The sequence below is a fragment of the Ischnura elegans genome, chromosome 4 (assembly GCF_921293095.1).
Source record: "Ischnura elegans chromosome 4, ioIscEleg1.1, whole genome shotgun sequence".
In the NCBI taxonomy this organism is placed as follows: domain Eukaryota; kingdom Metazoa; phylum Arthropoda; class Insecta; order Odonata; family Coenagrionidae; genus Ischnura; species Ischnura elegans.
Genome location: NC_060249.1, coordinates 68,584,467 through 68,603,137, shown reverse-complemented (window position 1 = coordinate 68,603,137; position 18,671 = coordinate 68,584,467). Strand labels below are relative to the sequence as shown.

The 18,671-nt window shown below is 33.8% G+C and overlaps 1 protein-coding gene across 5 annotated transcripts in view; it reads left to right on the top strand.

Moving 5' to 3' along the window:
• The window catches only part of LOC124157651 (synaptotagmin 1), a 271,133-nt gene extending 252,890 nt beyond the window's left edge, over positions 1–18,243 (top strand). For 4 of the 5 annotated variants that reach the window (XM_046532567.1, XM_046532571.1, XM_046532568.1 and 1 more), the window contains exons 6-11: positions 1,387–1,581; positions 3,281–3,457; positions 7,648–7,765; positions 10,115–10,248; positions 12,389–12,620; positions 16,569–18,243. In XM_046532567.1, coding sequence (XP_046388523.1) covers positions 1,387–1,581; positions 3,281–3,457; positions 7,648–7,765; positions 10,115–10,248; positions 12,389–12,580 — 816 coding nt within the window. In that variant the 3' untranslated portion in view covers positions 12,581–12,620; positions 16,569–18,243. The remainder of the gene's footprint in view (positions 1–1,386; positions 1,582–3,280; positions 3,458–7,647; positions 7,766–10,114; positions 10,249–12,388; positions 12,621–16,568) is intronic. The other variant, XM_046532570.1, reaches the window with a different exon arrangement.
• Positions 18,244–18,671: the final 428 nt, after the last annotated feature.

Here is an 18,671-nt window from a genome sequence, read left to right as displayed (position 1 = left end):
CGATCCAAAAATTCTGGAATGGCTCATGAAGTATACACTTATAAGGTAGTGGGGATTTGCCGTTTGCCGATCTTATTCGACAAGACTACATACTTGAACCATTCATATTGCCTTGAACCAATATAAGTTGAACCATTTCTTTCATTTAGTTTTATCAGAAATTTTGTGCAATCGCAATTGTGTTAAATGTTATGTAAAATGCTTAATAAAAGTATAAGTATTCATGAAGCGTGTACCATAGAATAATAAAACGCCTATAAACGTGGGAAAATTTTAGCTTTATAATAACACCGCCAGGATTTTCTTAACACCGAAATCATATGGTTTTAAAACGAATTTTAGCAAAAAATAAAACCACTTTCATGGGCCTTATTGGCAATGAAATCTATTTCATCCTTAGAGATAGGCTTCCTTCAATTCTCATGTGAATTGAGTGACAGTAGCTTGGAATGTGTAGGATAGTGGAGTTTGCACTGCTTAGAATGAACTGCAGTGGCAAATGTGGATTATACTTTTGGGGTGGGCTAGATGAATGTAATATTAGGTTAAGTAATTAATAGTGAGGGCTTTTATGATATTTTATATTTTAAGTAAATGTTTCCTCCCACCATTACAGTTGAGTGTCATGGTATGGTGCAGCTATGCTTTTAGCATAATTCAATAAAATGATTAGCATTAAGGTACTTAATTTTTATTTTATTCTCCTCATTTCAAGAGGGGCTTCTTACTTAAACCCCCCATTGCATCTGTCCCTACTGTATTGCCATGAGTATCGTAAATTATAGGTTACTCTAAGTTTATTTCTGATCAGAGTTAATGGAAACCAATTGTTATTTCTGTATTATTAAAATGGATTTTTTGCTTTCTCAATTCTCATCAGCCAGAGTTCAAGTTTGCATATGATCATTCTGAAATACAATGGGTACATCCATAAGTGATCTGCAAATATTGTGATTAGGGAAGATGGGAAGTATGCATAGGGTAATGATAAATTGTTTTTTTTCAACGCTTGTTGTCAAAATATCTACTTCCTATTATATGCTAAAAATTGCAATTACATACCTAAATCAATAGCTTACCTTACAACATGAAACCTTAAACTACAGTTTGCATAATTTTACTAATAATTCAACTATCATCAATACAATTAGCAATGAGTATAAGGAATCAATGCCTCATTCTTTTCTTAATTCTTTTATTAACCCATCAAAATTGAAGAATCCTGTGTAAACTTGTGGGAAAAAGAAATTGTTTGCTTGTAAAATAAGTTGTTCTTTTGCAAAGTATAGAATCAATTGTAAGAATTTGTATTTATGTGTTAGATTTCTAACATTACAAATGACAAGTAGTGGTAGATTTTGAGTCTCTTTATTGCTATCTTTTCAGCTCGAGTATGACTTTAACTCAAACAGCTTAGCTGTGACAGTAATCCAAGCAGAAGAATTACCTGCATTGGATATGGGAGGTACCTCTGATCCTTATGTAAAAGTTTACCTCCTGCCAGACAAGAAGAAAAAATTTGAGACCAAAGTCCATCGAAAAACACTCAATCCTGTGTTCAATGAAACATTCACTTTTAAGGTAAGATACTTGCTAATTTAGCTATAAATTCTCCTATAAATTTCAGAAATGGATTTGATTAATGCTCAGATTAAAGTATGAATGCTGAAGAACCTTGATTTTTATTTCTTTTTAATATCATTAGTATATCTCAACCAGAGGCTGAAGTGTATTTTTTTAATTTAATGTAATCATAAATATCTGTAGCTCTCTGCTTCCCCACGAATTTTTTTACTCTTTGTGGATAATGCCCACAATGCATCTCCTTAGGAAACAATTAGCCTAGGGTGACCTACCTCCTGACCTACTCTCAATTACTGATAGTTGAGGACTGATATCACTAGGGTCTCAAATCTGAAATTTGCTCTAATGGGATAATATTAATTGCTACATCCAGATCCCTAATGGTAAAATTTTATTTGAAAATTCAGATGGATTTCAGAAACAAATGGGTGCACTGAGAAAAAAACGTCAACTACCATAATAACTACAGTGGTTTTGGTAAAACAACAATCATTAACATTAATAAAGTAAACAAAATTTACTGCCTATTATTGAAATTTATGCATTTCCAAATTTTGGAAATTGAAGAAACATTACCAGTATAGGCAACATGCATATCAAAAAAGTACCCCTGAAGCAAATTTCTAGCTACTTGCCTAAAGTAGATGTAGATTAAAAAATTTATTAGAAAGGGCCAGGGGGGTCCCAAGCAGCAATCAATATCCAAACAACATCCAGACAACATTGTCGGCATTAGCAATGACATCCATACAATATCCATGTTAATGATTAATGCTTTACAGATATCTATCAAATATCCAAAGAACCCTCCAAACACCATTGCAGGGATTTCCAAAAGTGGACATGGAGGTCCATCTTACAACACCTATTATGCATCTTCAAATCATCTAATGAGTGGATAATGGATGTTCTTATAATGGTTTTTGATAATCCCCAGACATACAGACAAAACATTTGCGCACTCAATTCTATGCAGAACATATGTTACTTATGGATACTGTTTGGACCAACAATTTTTTAATATCATGGATATTACAACTTGGATAACTATGTGTCATTATTCTTACAACTTGCCATGGATGTTAAAAGTAGGATATCTATGTAATGATGTCCGAGCTTAGGGGACCCCCACAATGCTCCCGTCTATCATGAAGTGTACACGAAAGATGTTATAAAAAAGGCTCCAATTACTTGAGTCAAATTTTCTTTGAAATTATAAAATTATAGGTTTTCATTAGTTGCTTTGCACTGTATACATACTCTGTGTAAAAATTATATAAAAATGAATGGCATAAGTGTCAGAAGATTAAAAATACCTCATGCTTTTTTGAAAGGTTTATTCAAAAAGGTTATTTTAGAGTTTTTTTTACATTTCAGCACAGTTCAAGGAACAAAGTCACTAAATAATAGAATCATGATGAATTAAATTTTATAAGCTGTGAAATTCTCTTTTTTTGTGTTTTTCGTATAAAATTGCTATTTTTTATTAACTCTTATCTGGTTTATTAAGAGCCAGAATAGCATCAATATCCATTTCTGGAGGGCCCCCAATCAAGCCAGATCCCCCCTGTATCAACCTTATTAAAATATCCAAAGGATATCGTCTGCTGCTTGGGGTGTATACGATAGCCATTGCTGGATTTGCAAGGATGTGTGTGAGCTATGGTTTAACATACAATTTTGTTTTCCATTTCAGAATGTTCCATATGCTGATGCCATGAACAAGACTCTAGTGTTTGCCATTTTTGATTTTGACCGCTTCTCAAAGCATGACCAGATTGGTGAGGTGAAAGTGCCATTGTGCCAGGTGGATTTGGCCCAAACAATCGAGGAATGGAGAGAACTGCAGGGAGTTGAGGGAGAAGGTGGTCAGGTAGGAAGGGGGGTGGGGGCCAGCAGAGTGTTGAAAACCAACCAGGTTTATTCTTGCGTTCGGAGACTTAACTCGCAGGAAGACAAGACCCTGTCACAATTTTTTTTTCCCCCTTGATTAAGGATTGACTTCTTAACCCAAATACTTTGAACACCGGCACATATATAACCCTGCATTAAAACCTTTTCCAGCTTTTTTTTCTGTGGGTCCTCAAGTGAATCTTTTTCTCAAAAACATGAAGGTAATTTTTTTGCACAAATTTTGCTGGGTATGCATTGTTTCATCAGGCATTTACAAGATTTTTTTTAACTTCTGTAATTGGCATTCTCTATCAGTTATTGTTTTCTTATTAATTTTTCTCTCTAAATTTTCTCTTAATAGCATTGGATTCTTTTCATATTTTTAATGATTATTACTATCACGCTCTCTTCATGTTCTCCTACTATTCTTTATAAAATCTGTTATGCCAACAATATAACCACTGCTCACTATAACTTACTCCCCTGACAGTACTTGGGGTGCAAATACTTGATTCAGATCACCCTCTCTTGGGTCAAATGTATGACCATATTTACTCCAAACGCTCGTAATTCTGCACGTGATCTTCACAGCTCAATTAGAATAATTTAATGAGAGTTTTTGACTGACCATGTGCACTTCTCATGGCATACTCAATTAAACATGCACATCCTATCACATTGAAACATTTTGAGTTGTATGGGGAACATAGATTGAATACCCGATATAAAACTTTGGTCATATTGCAAAATAATTCCATCTTAACCTTTTCCTCAAGTCACATCACTACTTGAAAGCTGTTGGGGATGCGAGGGGCGAGAGTGTATGTGAGTGAGTGTGTTTTTAAAATCAATCAGGGGAGTACTTGGCTGTGCATGAATTGCTTGTTACACATTTGTACACTTTTCCAACTGTCTTTCTTTGGGGGTCTTTGACTGGATTCTCCTATCCTCCTCCGAAGGGTGTTTTAACATGTGACAGGTAAAGTTATAAAAAGTATTTTTAAAGCATATGTAGTTTTACTCTAGTAATCATCATTAGTGAAAGCAGGCACCTAATATTTTTATAATAAAAATTCCTTTATCATATTAGGGTTTGTATTTTCCATTTTGTAGGTTTCTCATTCAATTATGTAGATTCATCCACATTTATAAGTACAAATCTTTAAAAGTATATATTTTTAACAGTGTTTGCCAATAATAAGATGCAAAAGTTTAGTTTAAAATACCAGCTACTTTGCGAGTGAATTGCAGTATAAATATATATATTTTTCCAATTCCCCTTCTTGCTCATTATTTGCTAAGATTATGTTTACTTGCAGATTGCAAAGAGCAAATTTTTTTGTATGCTGTAGGATTTAAAAGTGATAAGTTTCATATTATTTAAACTGATGCATGTGGTTTACTATAAGCATTACAATAAGGTTTTTCATATAATAAGTTTTGAATTTTGCATGTCTTTTGCAGATGGTTACGTTTTTGTCATCACTCTGAAACAAAAACGTAACCCATAGTTTGTTTCTTAAGCCATTTTATGATTTCAACTGGAAGTGTGAACTTACAAAAAATTACATCTGAAATGAGAAGCATTGGCTTGGAAATTTTCTTTTTTTATATGTCTCAATGTGGACATAACTGCCATGCTAAAAAAAAGTGTTGGTTAGTCTTGTAATTCTGACCAATGGAAATCTGAATGATCATTACTTTTGGAACTTTATCTTAATGTCTGACTTGCGGGGATTATGATCGTTTGTTTGATCTACTACCCAGCTTTTCGCAGGGCCATTGTACCCCGGGACCAGCTTGTGATAGCCACACTCATGGTGAATTTGATGAATTTATTCATGTTTATCTTTCTCTCTTTTTCCCCCGAAAATATTTCTCTGCTCTGCTTTTGGCCTGTGTATATGGTTGTGCCCTTCGACTCATTTGCATGCCGCTTCAAAAACAAAACTTCACGTAAGTACTATTGACACAGAGTTTAGTTTTCTGAAAAAAGATTACCTATACAAGTTCCAAATGTGACTCATCACTATTTTTATTTTATAGGGCATTAGTCATAAGAAGAGAGCGGATAGTTATGTGTCAGAATATCAATTGGAATGTAGTTGTCTCAGGTGTGACTCCGTGTTATTTGCAAATCATTGTGATACAAAAGGAGACACTGGGTAATTCCACTTAATTTATTGATACAACTGTGGTTCCATCTAGTACGCCATCATGGGGTATAATATGATGATGTTCTACATGGAAACCTTGGTCATATGAATAACTTATGTGGAATTACTTCGTCTTTTCTTCTCAATCACAATATCAATTGGAATAAATTATGCATGCAAATATGCATGATTTAACGGTCAACCATCAAAGGAGATAAATGTTTCAATAGACTTTCTGAAAGTAGGTTGATTTTTTCCATCGAAATATTTGATCATCTTGACTACTTCTAAACTGTACTCTTAACAGCTAAGCCATTTCATTGTACGTTGTCTGGCAAATTTACTTGCTAATCAATGAGACCTGAGGTTTTGATGAGTGTTGTGGAAAGTGAATCACTATTTGTTCTTGTCATGTGGTAGTTCTTTGTGTAGATTACACCATTTTATTCTATGGGAAAATCAATTTGTTGTCATTAAATCATTGATGGTTTTTTGCTTGCTCTGGATAAAAAGGTGTCTTTCATTTTTTTCATCGATTTAGTGGAATTTTTTAGTTTCTTTCAATGAATGAAAGTCTGACTGCATTTCGAAATCAGTTTGTGTGTGTGTCTCTCTGGGGCATAAGCAATAATTTACGTCTCTTTAAATTGCAAATATACAGACAATGCTTGTTTGCATGTTTATGTGATAGACTCAGGTTTTTTGTTAAGTGAAATTGCATTTATATATATATATACCTGATTAGCATAACTATCTGCTCTCTAGACATAATATAGTTTAAATAGTTGTCATGTTTAAATGGGCATGAAATAAACTATAAATGTAAATAAATATTTAGTTGCCAGACTTTTATTAATTGCTTCAATAAAATTTTAGCTCATTAACTAGTTTCAAGACTGGAAAAACGATGAATACTCTACATCTATACAGCTTGCCATTGACAGACAGTTGTGCTGTGCTGGTAGCATGATAGCTTTTTTTGCAAGCATCCTTTTGTTGCACCCCTTGTTTAGCTTCAGGAATTAATTAATAGTAGTGAGGATTGAAAGCAATTAGCGGATTAATCTCCAGAATAGTAGCTAGGGGACCCAGGTTCAGAGCAGCTTGCAATGATAATATTTATTTCTGAATGAGTGTGTGAGTGAGTGAACTTTTACTTGTGAGCGTATGAGTAAACATTTACATATGGCACACAGTGCAATGATTTATCTTCATAATCCACCATAAACATAACACAATAACTTTGACAACACATTGATAAGGAATATTTCACATATTTAAAGGATTTTGGGTTTGCAGAAAAAAGAGGGGCTGGTTGAGGTGGCAGTAGACTAGAAGTAATTGTGTTACATTGGCTCTGGGTCCCAAATATTGTGTGCATAAGTGTGTTTTGTCACTTATTATCAGTGGTGCAGAAACCAGTATGCAGTTGTGCCAGTGTATTTATACAGCCTTGTAAACAGAGATCACAATATATGCAATATAAAATAGGCAGTATCAAATTTCTTCACTAGTCCTAGAAACAGTCTTGTAGATTACTTAGAAATCAGTGACCATACCATTTGAAATAAATGTTGTGAAGTAGCTAAATCTAGAATTTGAAGTGTGAAATTATTTCACAACTGATCAGTGTGCCTTGTCTTGTTTCGTCTGTAAGCTAGATAAAAATTTCAAAACTATGATGTGTGTCTATTATTCTCATGGAGATATTTTTATTAATAGCTTTAGATTTGAAGATATTGATGCAAAATAAATTGTAATGGTTAATCTATTTTTGAACCAGTATTCTACTTGAGGTGACTACTGGACTTTGGAGCCAGAGCATTTCACAACTCTTGAATGATGGAAATTATTTTAAATTTTGAACTGCATCAAAAAGTATTTTCAATGGTTCATGCGTATTCTGCATAACCTACTAATATTTTCCATTTTTGAATAATAAGCTAAATTGTGAGAGAGTAATTGTGAGTGTTTAATGTGGCTGTGTACTAATTTACATATTCTGAAATTTTAGGAAAATAAGTTGGGAGACATTTGTTTCTCACTCCGATATGTGCCAACAGCTGGCAAACTGACAGTCGTTATTCTGGAGGCCAAAAATTTGAAGAAGATGGATGTTGGAGGTTTATCAGGTGATTATTTTCCACTACCTCCTACCTTATGTCCTCCACCCATGAGAGGAATAATGCTGTCCTGTCCATCATCATTTATGTCAATCAATATGCTAAATACCTGTTTATTTTTAAAATGATGTATTTTATGCTATTATAAAAATAATAGTAGTTACAGTATTTTCCAAAGTGGCATCTCAGGTCTTTAAGGAAGTTGAAGAAAGCTTAAACCTCACGTGCCATTTTCAAGGTTACTCTCGACCCTTAGTAGTAACATGAGTGTGTGAAATCTGGCATGGTGTTTTAGCAAACTGTTTGAAAAAATATGTTTTATCAGTTTCTGTCAACTTGTCTATTTTCACCGAGTAATTAACAAATCAATCCAAGTGGTATGACACCTTGGCATCTATCCTATCTCATCAAGTATCATACCTTGGTTTGCTTTAGATTTGCTTCAATACTTTCGCCAGTGGAGCCATTAGTATCATTTCAGGTATACACTTTTTAACAACTTAACACAGAAAAATACTATAGCTATGTGATAATGAGTTAATTTATGATCCAAATATTTCCCAAGTCTAATTAGGACTTATTGGTGACAGACTGTTGTTGTAGTCAGTAAAATTTTCAAGATAATTAAATGGAACGATAAGTGAGCCAATTCAAATTTAAGGAAGAAAATAATGAAAAAATAGTACATATTTCAATGAAATATTTACAAACGGAGAGTTATCTTTTGTAAGTATTTACAGATTGTTGTTGAATTAAACATAGGTCAAAACTTGAAGTAGCGAGGCTATTGACAGATATAGGCTTAGCGTGAGACCCAGAGTAATTCATTTCAACATCATTATAGACAGTTCTTTTTAATCTGTAAAACTTAAAACATATTTCATAATATTCAATTTACCGGCTTAAATTAAATAATTATTGTGAGTAACTATATAGTAATACTATAGTAATGGATTAAGCTTGGTCAGTGCGATCTTTATTTTATGGCCTTTCTCTATATGCCAATATTTTGCCTATGATTGGTGTAAATCACTCTACATTTTCATGCCTTATACTGTTCTTCTTGTGTCTGCTACTTGTTCTCTCTTATTCAAATCTTTTTTATGTCAAATTCTGAATCTAATATTTTTTTCTCTTCTCTTTCTCACCAAACAGCTCTTTCTGCTATACCTCATAAAGATCTCCTCTATTCTTCCAAATCTTTGTCTTCTGAACTTTTGCTTTAACCACTTGCATACCTATGTTTCAGCTTAAACTGGCCATAGCAGCTCCTACATGATCAGTGCTGCCTCTAACAGCTTAAATATGGTATACTGATGTAATAAAATCGGCAGTGGGAAAATTGTGTTGCATTGCAACCATCTGAGGCAGTTAATATGGAAATGGATACTTCCATTGGCTCAAAAAATATTCTCTTTCCTATCTATTCTATTTCCATTCTATTATATTTTAATAAAAATGTCAGAAATGTATATACATATACCAATTTATTTGTTGGCAAAAACAATTATTGACTTGAATTTTTTATGTGATATAGTTCTGATAAATCTTTTTTAATGCTGAACGAAATTTATGTGAATATTATTATTTATATTTATTTCATGGTGGGTATTGTGGTTAGTGCAATGACTGGTCAAACTTAGAATTGAATGTATCATATCGGGTAAGAACTGGCTAAGTAAGCAGCATGGCTCTAATTAGATAGCATCATATTATTCAATGAGTTTGTGGAGCAAATAAATTATCTATTGAATAAAATTGGAAACAGAGCTTGGTAAACTACAATGATTAGAAAAATAACACTTTAAGACTAATTTTGAACTCAAGTTAAATTTAGAAACTATACGGAGAAAAAACAGGAAAGTTATATACTATATGTGACTTCTTTATGAATTGGATATGAAAATTGAACATGTATGAAAATATGATAAGTGTACCTTGGATATCCCTTCATTTTTATTTCCAAGCATTTCCGTACTTTCCATATTTCCAAGCACCTAATCCATAAGATCAACGATATTGCAGAACTTTTATTTAATATAATGTTTTAATAAGGATTAGTATAATGTAAATATTTTAAAATTTCCTTAACTATATCTATACTATAATGATAACTTTGGCATCGTATTTCTTTTTTACAGTTTTGGAAATTTACTTTCTTGTGGTTACTACATTTGGATATTTCCTATGCATACTTATTTTATTGCTCTTTACTACTTATTTATCATGTATCAAGAACATTGTGTCACCATGACAAAATTTGAATCCTGTCTTTTATGAAATGGGCTTTGAAGTGCACATTCTTATATTTTTACTCCAGTAGGCTGAAAGGTATAATGAGTAATCTTTTTATGGCAGATCCATATGTGAAAATTGCACTCATGCAGAATGGAAAGAGGCTAAAGAAGAAGAAGACAAGCATCAAGAAGTGCACATTAAATCCATATTACAATGAGTCCTTCTCCTTTGAGGTGCCGTTTGAGCAGATTCAGGTAAGAGGAGGAAATGCACTTCCTGTTCCGTAGGTAATAATGAGACGTATGTGGCAGTTTTGTGAGCCTGTGTGAGTGATTTGAAAATTAAGGTAAATATGGAAATGATTAGGAAAAGGTAATGGCTTTAAAAAATAAGGTGTTTGAAGTCAAGGCTCTGCATTATATTCTCCTACCATGAAAAATGCAATGGGTGAAAAAGTTTTGCAAGAAATTTGCATGGAATGGAATCACTTTCAAATAATTATTACTAGTACATATTTTTAAATAAATTTGTGGCTGCATTTTTCCTTATCTGAGAATGAATGTAATGTCATCAATACTTTTATGCTAGTAAAGAATGTGGAAATCATTAGCCTTTGAGATATTTCATAAGTTTGCCAATGTAGAATTGCATGAAGGTAGATGTTAATTTATTAGAGTACATGTCAGAATAAATATCCACTAATGACAAAGAGCAAGCCTCAATAGACTCCATTTCACGCTAAATTTTACCTTTTATATTCCTATAGATATGTCAGCCAAAGGATGAAAAATGGGGTTGAATTTAATGTTGCTTGTGCACAAGTATTATATACTTATTTCTCCGAATATGTCCCCCCCCCCCCCCCCCCCCAATTTTGAGGCTTCAGTTTCAGGAAAAGTTAAAAAAATGCGTTTGAATACAGTCCCCCCTTTACTTTTACCATAGGCATTTTTGGAAAAAAAGGGGGGACTATATTCAGACATTTTTCAGTACTTTTCATTTCCGTTTCACTGGAGTTTGTGAGAATTTTTGACAGTTTTGCCTCTTGAAGGAGGATTTTATGTTCGAATTTTTGATTCCTTAAAATATTTTTGTTTGCAAAATTTATGAGGATAAAAATTGGTTAGTATCTTATGCATCTCATGTGGGGTTTTTGCTGGCTGTGTAATAGAGTTTTGATAATTGACAAACAGTAGTCAGCTCAAAACAAAGTCCTGGGAATGGTAAATTGCTAAATAATAAACCATTCTCTGACATGATTCACCTATGTATTGACATATGCTTTCTAGAAGTAAGGAAATAAAACTTTGTAAGGTTCACTGTTATTTAATTATGGGCACGACCCGGGTTTTGTAACTTGGTTACATCGTCAGGTGACTGATCTTGCATGCATCATACATTTATACACAAAGTACACAAGTGACAGTGAGGACATCTATCGGAAAGGAAAAGGACTGGTTGAAAGTGTGGGGGTGAGGGTTAAACACGGAATGGAAAAGGGAGAGGGGGTCCCAACCCTCGTCCCAAATCAAGGCTGCCCCTTTCCCCCTTACCCCCCTCCCCTCTTCCTATTCCATTCCGTGTTTAACCCTCACCCCCGCCCTTTCAACCAGTCCTTTTCCTTTCCGATAGATGTCCTCACTGTCACTTGTGCACTTTGTGTATAAATGTATGATGCATGCAAGATCTGTCACCTGACGATGTAACCAAGTTACGAAACCCGGGTCGTGCCCATAATTAAATAACAGTGAACCTTACAAAGTTTTATTTCCTTACTTCCAATATGGAGAGGTTTCACAAAGTAAAGCCTGAAGTTATTAGTTAAACATATGCATTCACCTGTTTTATCTAAATTTTGTGTCAAAGTTGTGACTTAAAAAGTTCCATTGAACCTTATTTTAAATTTTGATGGCAAATGAAAAATAATATTTATACGTAAATTAAAATGTAGTCAAATTTTCTTATGTCTTCATGCTGAGAAAGATAGTGGTGTTAAAATTATGTGCTTAAAAGGTTTTTTTGTTGAAACTGCCCAGCTACATAGTTTTTCATTTCGAAAAATGAATAATCTCTCTTCATATTAATGGATACTTTATGACGTACGTTTACATAGAGCTAGTCTGCTTTCAAGTCTTTTCTCTGCAAGTCTACCACATTCCTAATTAGCTGCAGTCTTGTTAATTGCACTTTTTACTCATATGGTGAATGCACCTCTGCTTTATAAATATGCTAAATTGTGGAAAATATCTATTCAATATATTTTCTAATGTATACAATCAAATGCTCAGCTAAAAATAGATCAATATGGATACTCATATGTAGGAGCATGCTTTTCGTCATCATTTTCTTTTATGGACTAACATTTATCTTTGATTCTAATGCCAATCATTACAGAAAGTTCAGCTAGTGGTAACTGTAGTAGATTATGATCGAATTGGAACATCTGAGCCAATTGGAAAAGTTGTTCTTGGATACAATGCAAGTGGCACCGAGCTGAGACACTGGTCAGACATGCTTGCCTCTCCTCGCCGACCAATCGCCCAGTGGCACACTCTCAAGGACCCAGAGGATGACAAGAAGGATTAAACAACTATCAGCTGTAATGCACTGAAACTCCTTACCCAAGGTAAATATTTCTATTTAATAGTATTTAATGCGAGAGACTTAGGTAGCCTCATCGGTAGACCGGCTTCTAGCCAAAGGATACTGGGTTCAAATCCCACGTGAAGCCTGTGGACATCCCCAAACATAACTCTTTCAAGTGTGAGTTAGCCCATAGGGAAAGGAACTGGACCCTCTACCCTGAATGCGTGTTGATTAAGCATTTGTAGCTTAGCCTCTACCTTTGCCTATCCAAAAGCCCTTGGGTCTGAAACACTGAGCGAGTGGAATTTATATACATATGTACCAAAAGATATTTTTGCCAATATCATTTTTTTTTAAGTTTCATTGCTAGAGGGTATCCTGGTCTGGAGGGTTTTGAGTTTGGTGACCTAACATCTATGTTGCAGCTCCCTAAAAAGTGAATTGGAGTGAACCACCCCATGTAACTTACCCTGGTGCCCTAAACAATGCCACTGATTAAAAAGTTGTGATTTATCAAGATTTTAGGTTTCCAAACCCTCAGGGAAGATTATGTTTTGAATCTAATCCACATTAACTGGGTTATGGTTCACTACCCCGTGATGCATGCAGTGTTGCTTGTGTTAAGGGGCTACCAGCGAAAACAGTCAATTAAAAATGTTCAAAAACAAATGTGAGGTACCTAATATCACCTCACTTCATATTAGCTCACATCATATTACGTTATATTGCGTTGGAATAATTGGAATTTGCTTTGTTTCATCGTGTAACCCCTGTATCCAGGCAACACTTCTTGCATCACTGGGTAGATGAGGACTAACTAGCTGAAACGAATAGGATTAAGGGTGAGCTTTTGTGAAAAGAGGTCATTTAAGGTTCCTTGAATCTTTTACTACATTTTTTTGGGAAGATGATTTATACGAAATGGTTGTGCTTATGGAACCAACAATAGTGCCCAACCCTTTTACTCCCACCAGTTGAGCGAAAACTGCCAGGGGCTGAGTTATCAGCCCGACTCATTTGACTTTTTTTTTCATGATTGTGGCCTTTTCAACAGCTTTAATTTAAGTAAACCCCCGTAATCTATCTATGGTTATAAGATATAAATATATCTTATAGTATTGGGAAAAAATCTATACGTATTAAATAAAATTAGGTAGCTGAGAAATTTTAAAATCTGCAATGTTACAAATTCCGGAAAATAGCCTTGGCAGTCTTCGCACATCCCATTTGAAATGGGCTGGCAGTAAAAGGGTTAATCACATCTTAGAATGATTTTTTTCCATGATTTCAATTTAGGTATAATGTATATCTAGGTAATTGAAAACTTACAAATAAGAATGTTGTTTTTACTAATTTCTGTGCTTCAGCATAATTTATAGGCATTAAGGATTGTATGAAAAACAAGCTAAATTAATTACTTTCATTAAATTAGTTTTCTCATAGGCTAGCTATGCTGGCCTATGAAAAAACAGTCACAGAGTTTTAGGGAGAGTGATATTTCTTCCTTCGTATTTTTGTGGCATATGTAGCAATCGCCTACACATAGAATGTATTAGAGTATCAAACTAATGTTTTATAAATTTTCCCCCTTCAAGTTTGGGCATAAGCACCATATCTACAATATTTAGAAAAAATCTATGATTAATGTATAATATTTAGCACATTAAATTATTATTAATTATAAATTTTACAAACTTACTTTCTGGAAACAGTGACAGCCTTTGCACATCCCTCAAAAAATGGGCTGGCATTAAAAAATCAAAAGGTTTCATGTGTTTCAATCCTGCATGTGTTTGTATGACTTTTCTATTTCACTCATTGAATTGATGTCTGGAAATACAACACGAATTCTTTCTAAGATATTGAAACATTATTAGGACTTTAAAATTATGTACTTTATTGGTCTCGGTAGTGCATCTTTTTAATGCATAAAATTTCTTTATAATCCTTGCTCCAAAAACATAAATAACTGAGTTTAATGGCTGGAAAGGTCAGAGGTTTTTTTTAGGTTTGGAGGGTGCCTCTAATGCATATTTAACGCTTAGTTATCTTAAATTGAGTAGTGTGTTAGACTTTCCTCTTTGAAATATGCATTTATAAACACTCCCCAGTGAGAAATGGGTGGTGGAATCCACGTGGAACCCACGTGGAATCCACGTTGAGTGGTGGATATTGAGTGGTTGGACCCACGTGGAATCCACGTTGATTTCAAGTGGATTTGTGGTGATTATCATAAAATGTTAAACAGAATTTCTAATTTGTGGAACTTAACTCTCTGGTGACATTGCGTCATTTATCATCCTGAAACCACGCTAGTTATGTGAAAATTTGTCTCACATTCTATTTTTATATAATTCATGGAAAGGCAGCCATGAAAGCACATGAAAAATCGTAGACAATTATATAGAAGGTTTAGATATAGAGTGGTTGAGGTTTTAATGGTTTTAGAACAGCACCAACTGCTGTTTTAATTTTTCCACCAAATTTCCACGTGGGTTCCACGTTGATTCCACGACCAAAAACATGTGGTATCCACGTTAATTCTCCACGTGGGTTCCACGTGGATTCCACCACCCATTTCTCACTGGGTCTCTATATATCTCACCTTTACTCTTAGGTTTGCAATGCTATTTTGCTAATGCACCACCTCTCCCTTGCACTGTCTTTGGCTGATGTAGCATGTGGAGGGTTGACAGTCATTCAATGGAAATAAATGTACTTTCAAAGAAATTCCATCAGTTATTATAAAATATTTTCAGGCAAATTTTTAACAGTAGGTAACTGAAATTAAAAATTACACAGGCCAACTATGAAAAAACCTTTTTTACTGAAAATACCTTATTCTTATGTTTTTAAAGTTGCTGAATCCAAATATAATAAAGTTTTAAAGTTGTATCACCCACCATTTATTCACATTTTACAGTTAAATTTATGAAATCGATCAATATTTTTAGAATTTAACAGCTTTTTTATAGTTATAATAAAATTGAAAAAGTAGGTCTAATAAACAAAGATAATGGGGATTACTGCTAGTTCTTCACAGAGAAGTTCAGCAAGCGATTCATCGCTGAAAAAGTTACACAAGAAGCTTCAAGGAAAAAAGGGAAAGAAAATGTAGACCAATTCCAGTTGACAAGTGAACCCTGCATTATGTAGTAAATACAAACCATTTTTTCACGATGTAGTGAACAGTAAATACAAACAAATTTATGATGTAACACAGTGTTTCATTGATTTCCCTGTATACCTTATAGGGGTATTAGACTAAATATTAAATACATATTGCTTGGAAACTATGGGTGATACAAAAAAAACTAAGGCCAGGTTTGGATTCGGCACATCAAAATCTATAAAGATCAGCTATTAAAATAAAAAAAGTTTTCAAACAAAATTTTTTTGTTGGCCTGTGTTATTTATATTGATGTAAAGTGTTGGGTGCATGAAATGTATTGAATTTATTGTACTGTCCTCAAAAGAGCTTATGCCTTTGTGATTCAGATAGTTTTGAGTCTAGGAGAGTTTATTTTTGCCAGGGGTGGTAGGGTAGCACCCAGCTAATGCTCATGATTTTGTGGCCAGCTTAGAAATTTGTGGTATGATTTCAATGAATTTGAAAATTGCCACACAGGGTAATAGGGGAGTAGGTAGAGGGATACCAGAGAAGGGTCAGCTTCCTGCTTCATTGTCAACGATAAGTTCTAGTTTTTAGTAAGAAAATCGTAGCTAATAATGCAATACGCAATGCAGATACACAATTCAATGCTTATAAAGTCGAGCATGGTCTACTGAGCATCATTGTTGTACTGGCTTGTTTAAATCTGTACGCATTAGCACTTTTCCATGTTCTGATAATTTTGTAGATATTTCATGCTAAATGTGATAATTTTTGCTATCATATGGTCTATAGTTCATGGATATATAAACACATGCCATGGACTTTTAAATGTTGACTCCATTTTTATTGATTCACATCTTTTTATTTTCCCAGGTTTCATTCTCTCTTCTATCCGCATAATAAAGTACATATATGGAACGCCTATGTGAAATACATGAAGTTATTCCTAAACACCTTGAAAAAATTAAGCTTGAAATATTTGTGTTCAAATCTGAGGTCTTGAAAATACAAAACAATAGTTATAAACTAAAGAAGTCTATACAATATCACTATATTTGTTATTTATTACCCTTGTACTGTATTGTTATGCGTGTGTTCTTCAACAAAAAAGAATGAATTCATTATATTAAATGTCAAATAATATAAATAACAGGAATTGAAGTAATATATTTATGGTTGTTACTGACTACTGAAGAATGCTGAAGACCTCAACAGGGTTATGCGAGTTCAAAAGAGGCTTTAGCAAATATTCCTTGTAGATTACTTGGAAATGCATTCATAGTTCACAAATTTTGACATCTTTTGTGGAAACTCTTAATGACAATAGAGTTCATTTTAATTTTCATCATTTAAAGTGACTGTTTGTGCTTATGAGGAACATTTTTCGTCATTTGTGATGATGATCTCCAAATGATAAAAAAACAATGCCATCACTGAGTTGTTATAAGTATGTGGTATATTCCCAAGGTGTTACAGTGTAATTAATGTTTGAAGAAATGTATTCTGGATAAACAGATCAAATGTATTATTTTACCATGTTACACTGCTTGCCTTTTAAATAATACTGTAAATGTTTCATAAAAGAAAAGGCAGATTGCAAATTATTGTCAAGTTTGAGTGGCTATTAAGCATTCCATTTAGTTACTCATTGACAATTCTGATGGGTAAACATTAATTGGAGGAAACTTTCTCCTAACACAAGAAGAAATTGTAAAATATGCTACTTGTTAGTGTTTTCATATCACATTTTGAAGTCCATTGTGATCTGAGAGGGCACCGGCGTAGAGATAGGATATCCTAGTTTAGGTAGAATAACCATATTTTCTCTGGAAAGCCAATGTTAATGAGTAGCCCCACCATATGTTTCTTTTACCAATGATGCAAGATAAACTCAAATTGTTGAGTGATAATGATAATAATATTCCTCTAATAGAAAAAAACCTATCATGCAAGCATTGACTTGTACTGTTAAAAAATTCCCTGATTCTTGCTGTGTCTTTTGAGATTGTACATACCGTTGACAGTGTAGTGATAAGTGTTACCTGGGATGCTGAATCTGTCCGGGCCTTACTCCCTCTCCTCTGTCGTATCTTTCTGATGCAGTATTACCTGCAGCGCTGCCAGTTTTGACATTGGTTTAATCTTCACACAAGAGGGCATCTAAGAAACAGCTTCACTTCCTCTTTCGTACCTCAATGTGATTGGTGAAGACTCGTGGCAGAAATATATGTAGAGAGAGAGAGTAGAAACTGCTAATGGCAAACGGCCAATTAAGTGGACTGGTACAATGGCAGAGAGACAACTACAATTGATGATCGTTTGGCCAACTAGACAGGACACTGCTTTTCACAAGCAGTACACGGCATTGAATAGTGAACACAAATGGACTTCTGTGCATGAGAGAGTGTAGTTTTGTGTCTAGTCTATTGTAATCTAGTCCACTGGTGAATATTACAACAGAGTACATGTTGCCGCAGTATACTCAGTATTAAGCCTAGGCTCTGGGTTTGTGATTGAGTTCCCAATAAAGAGTTGTACAGAATGTAAAGGAATTTTTCATTTTTAACAAAAAAACAAAATTATAGTGGTTGGGAGTGTTTAGTATATTAATTTTATTTTCTATAGTCAAGAATTATTTTCATATTTGCATTGATTCTTATGAAGAAAAGCACAGTTTAGCCCAAAATATTGAGACTAAATATTTTTAATTTTGCCTGTAGAGTTTAATTTCATTTGGAAGGCATATTGGACATATAATTGGCAGGAAAATTTAGAATGTACACAGATTTCAATAATCTTGAATGCAGTTTGAAAATTATGTTTTTAAAAATTTCATTTATATGTCTCAGTTCACTCTAAAAATACAATTTTTACTTATTTTGTGATGGACCACTACTTAAGAATTTGATAAATACATTTTGGTTCAGAATTTAGAACAACATTTGAGGACATGATATGTTTGTGCCTTCATTGATG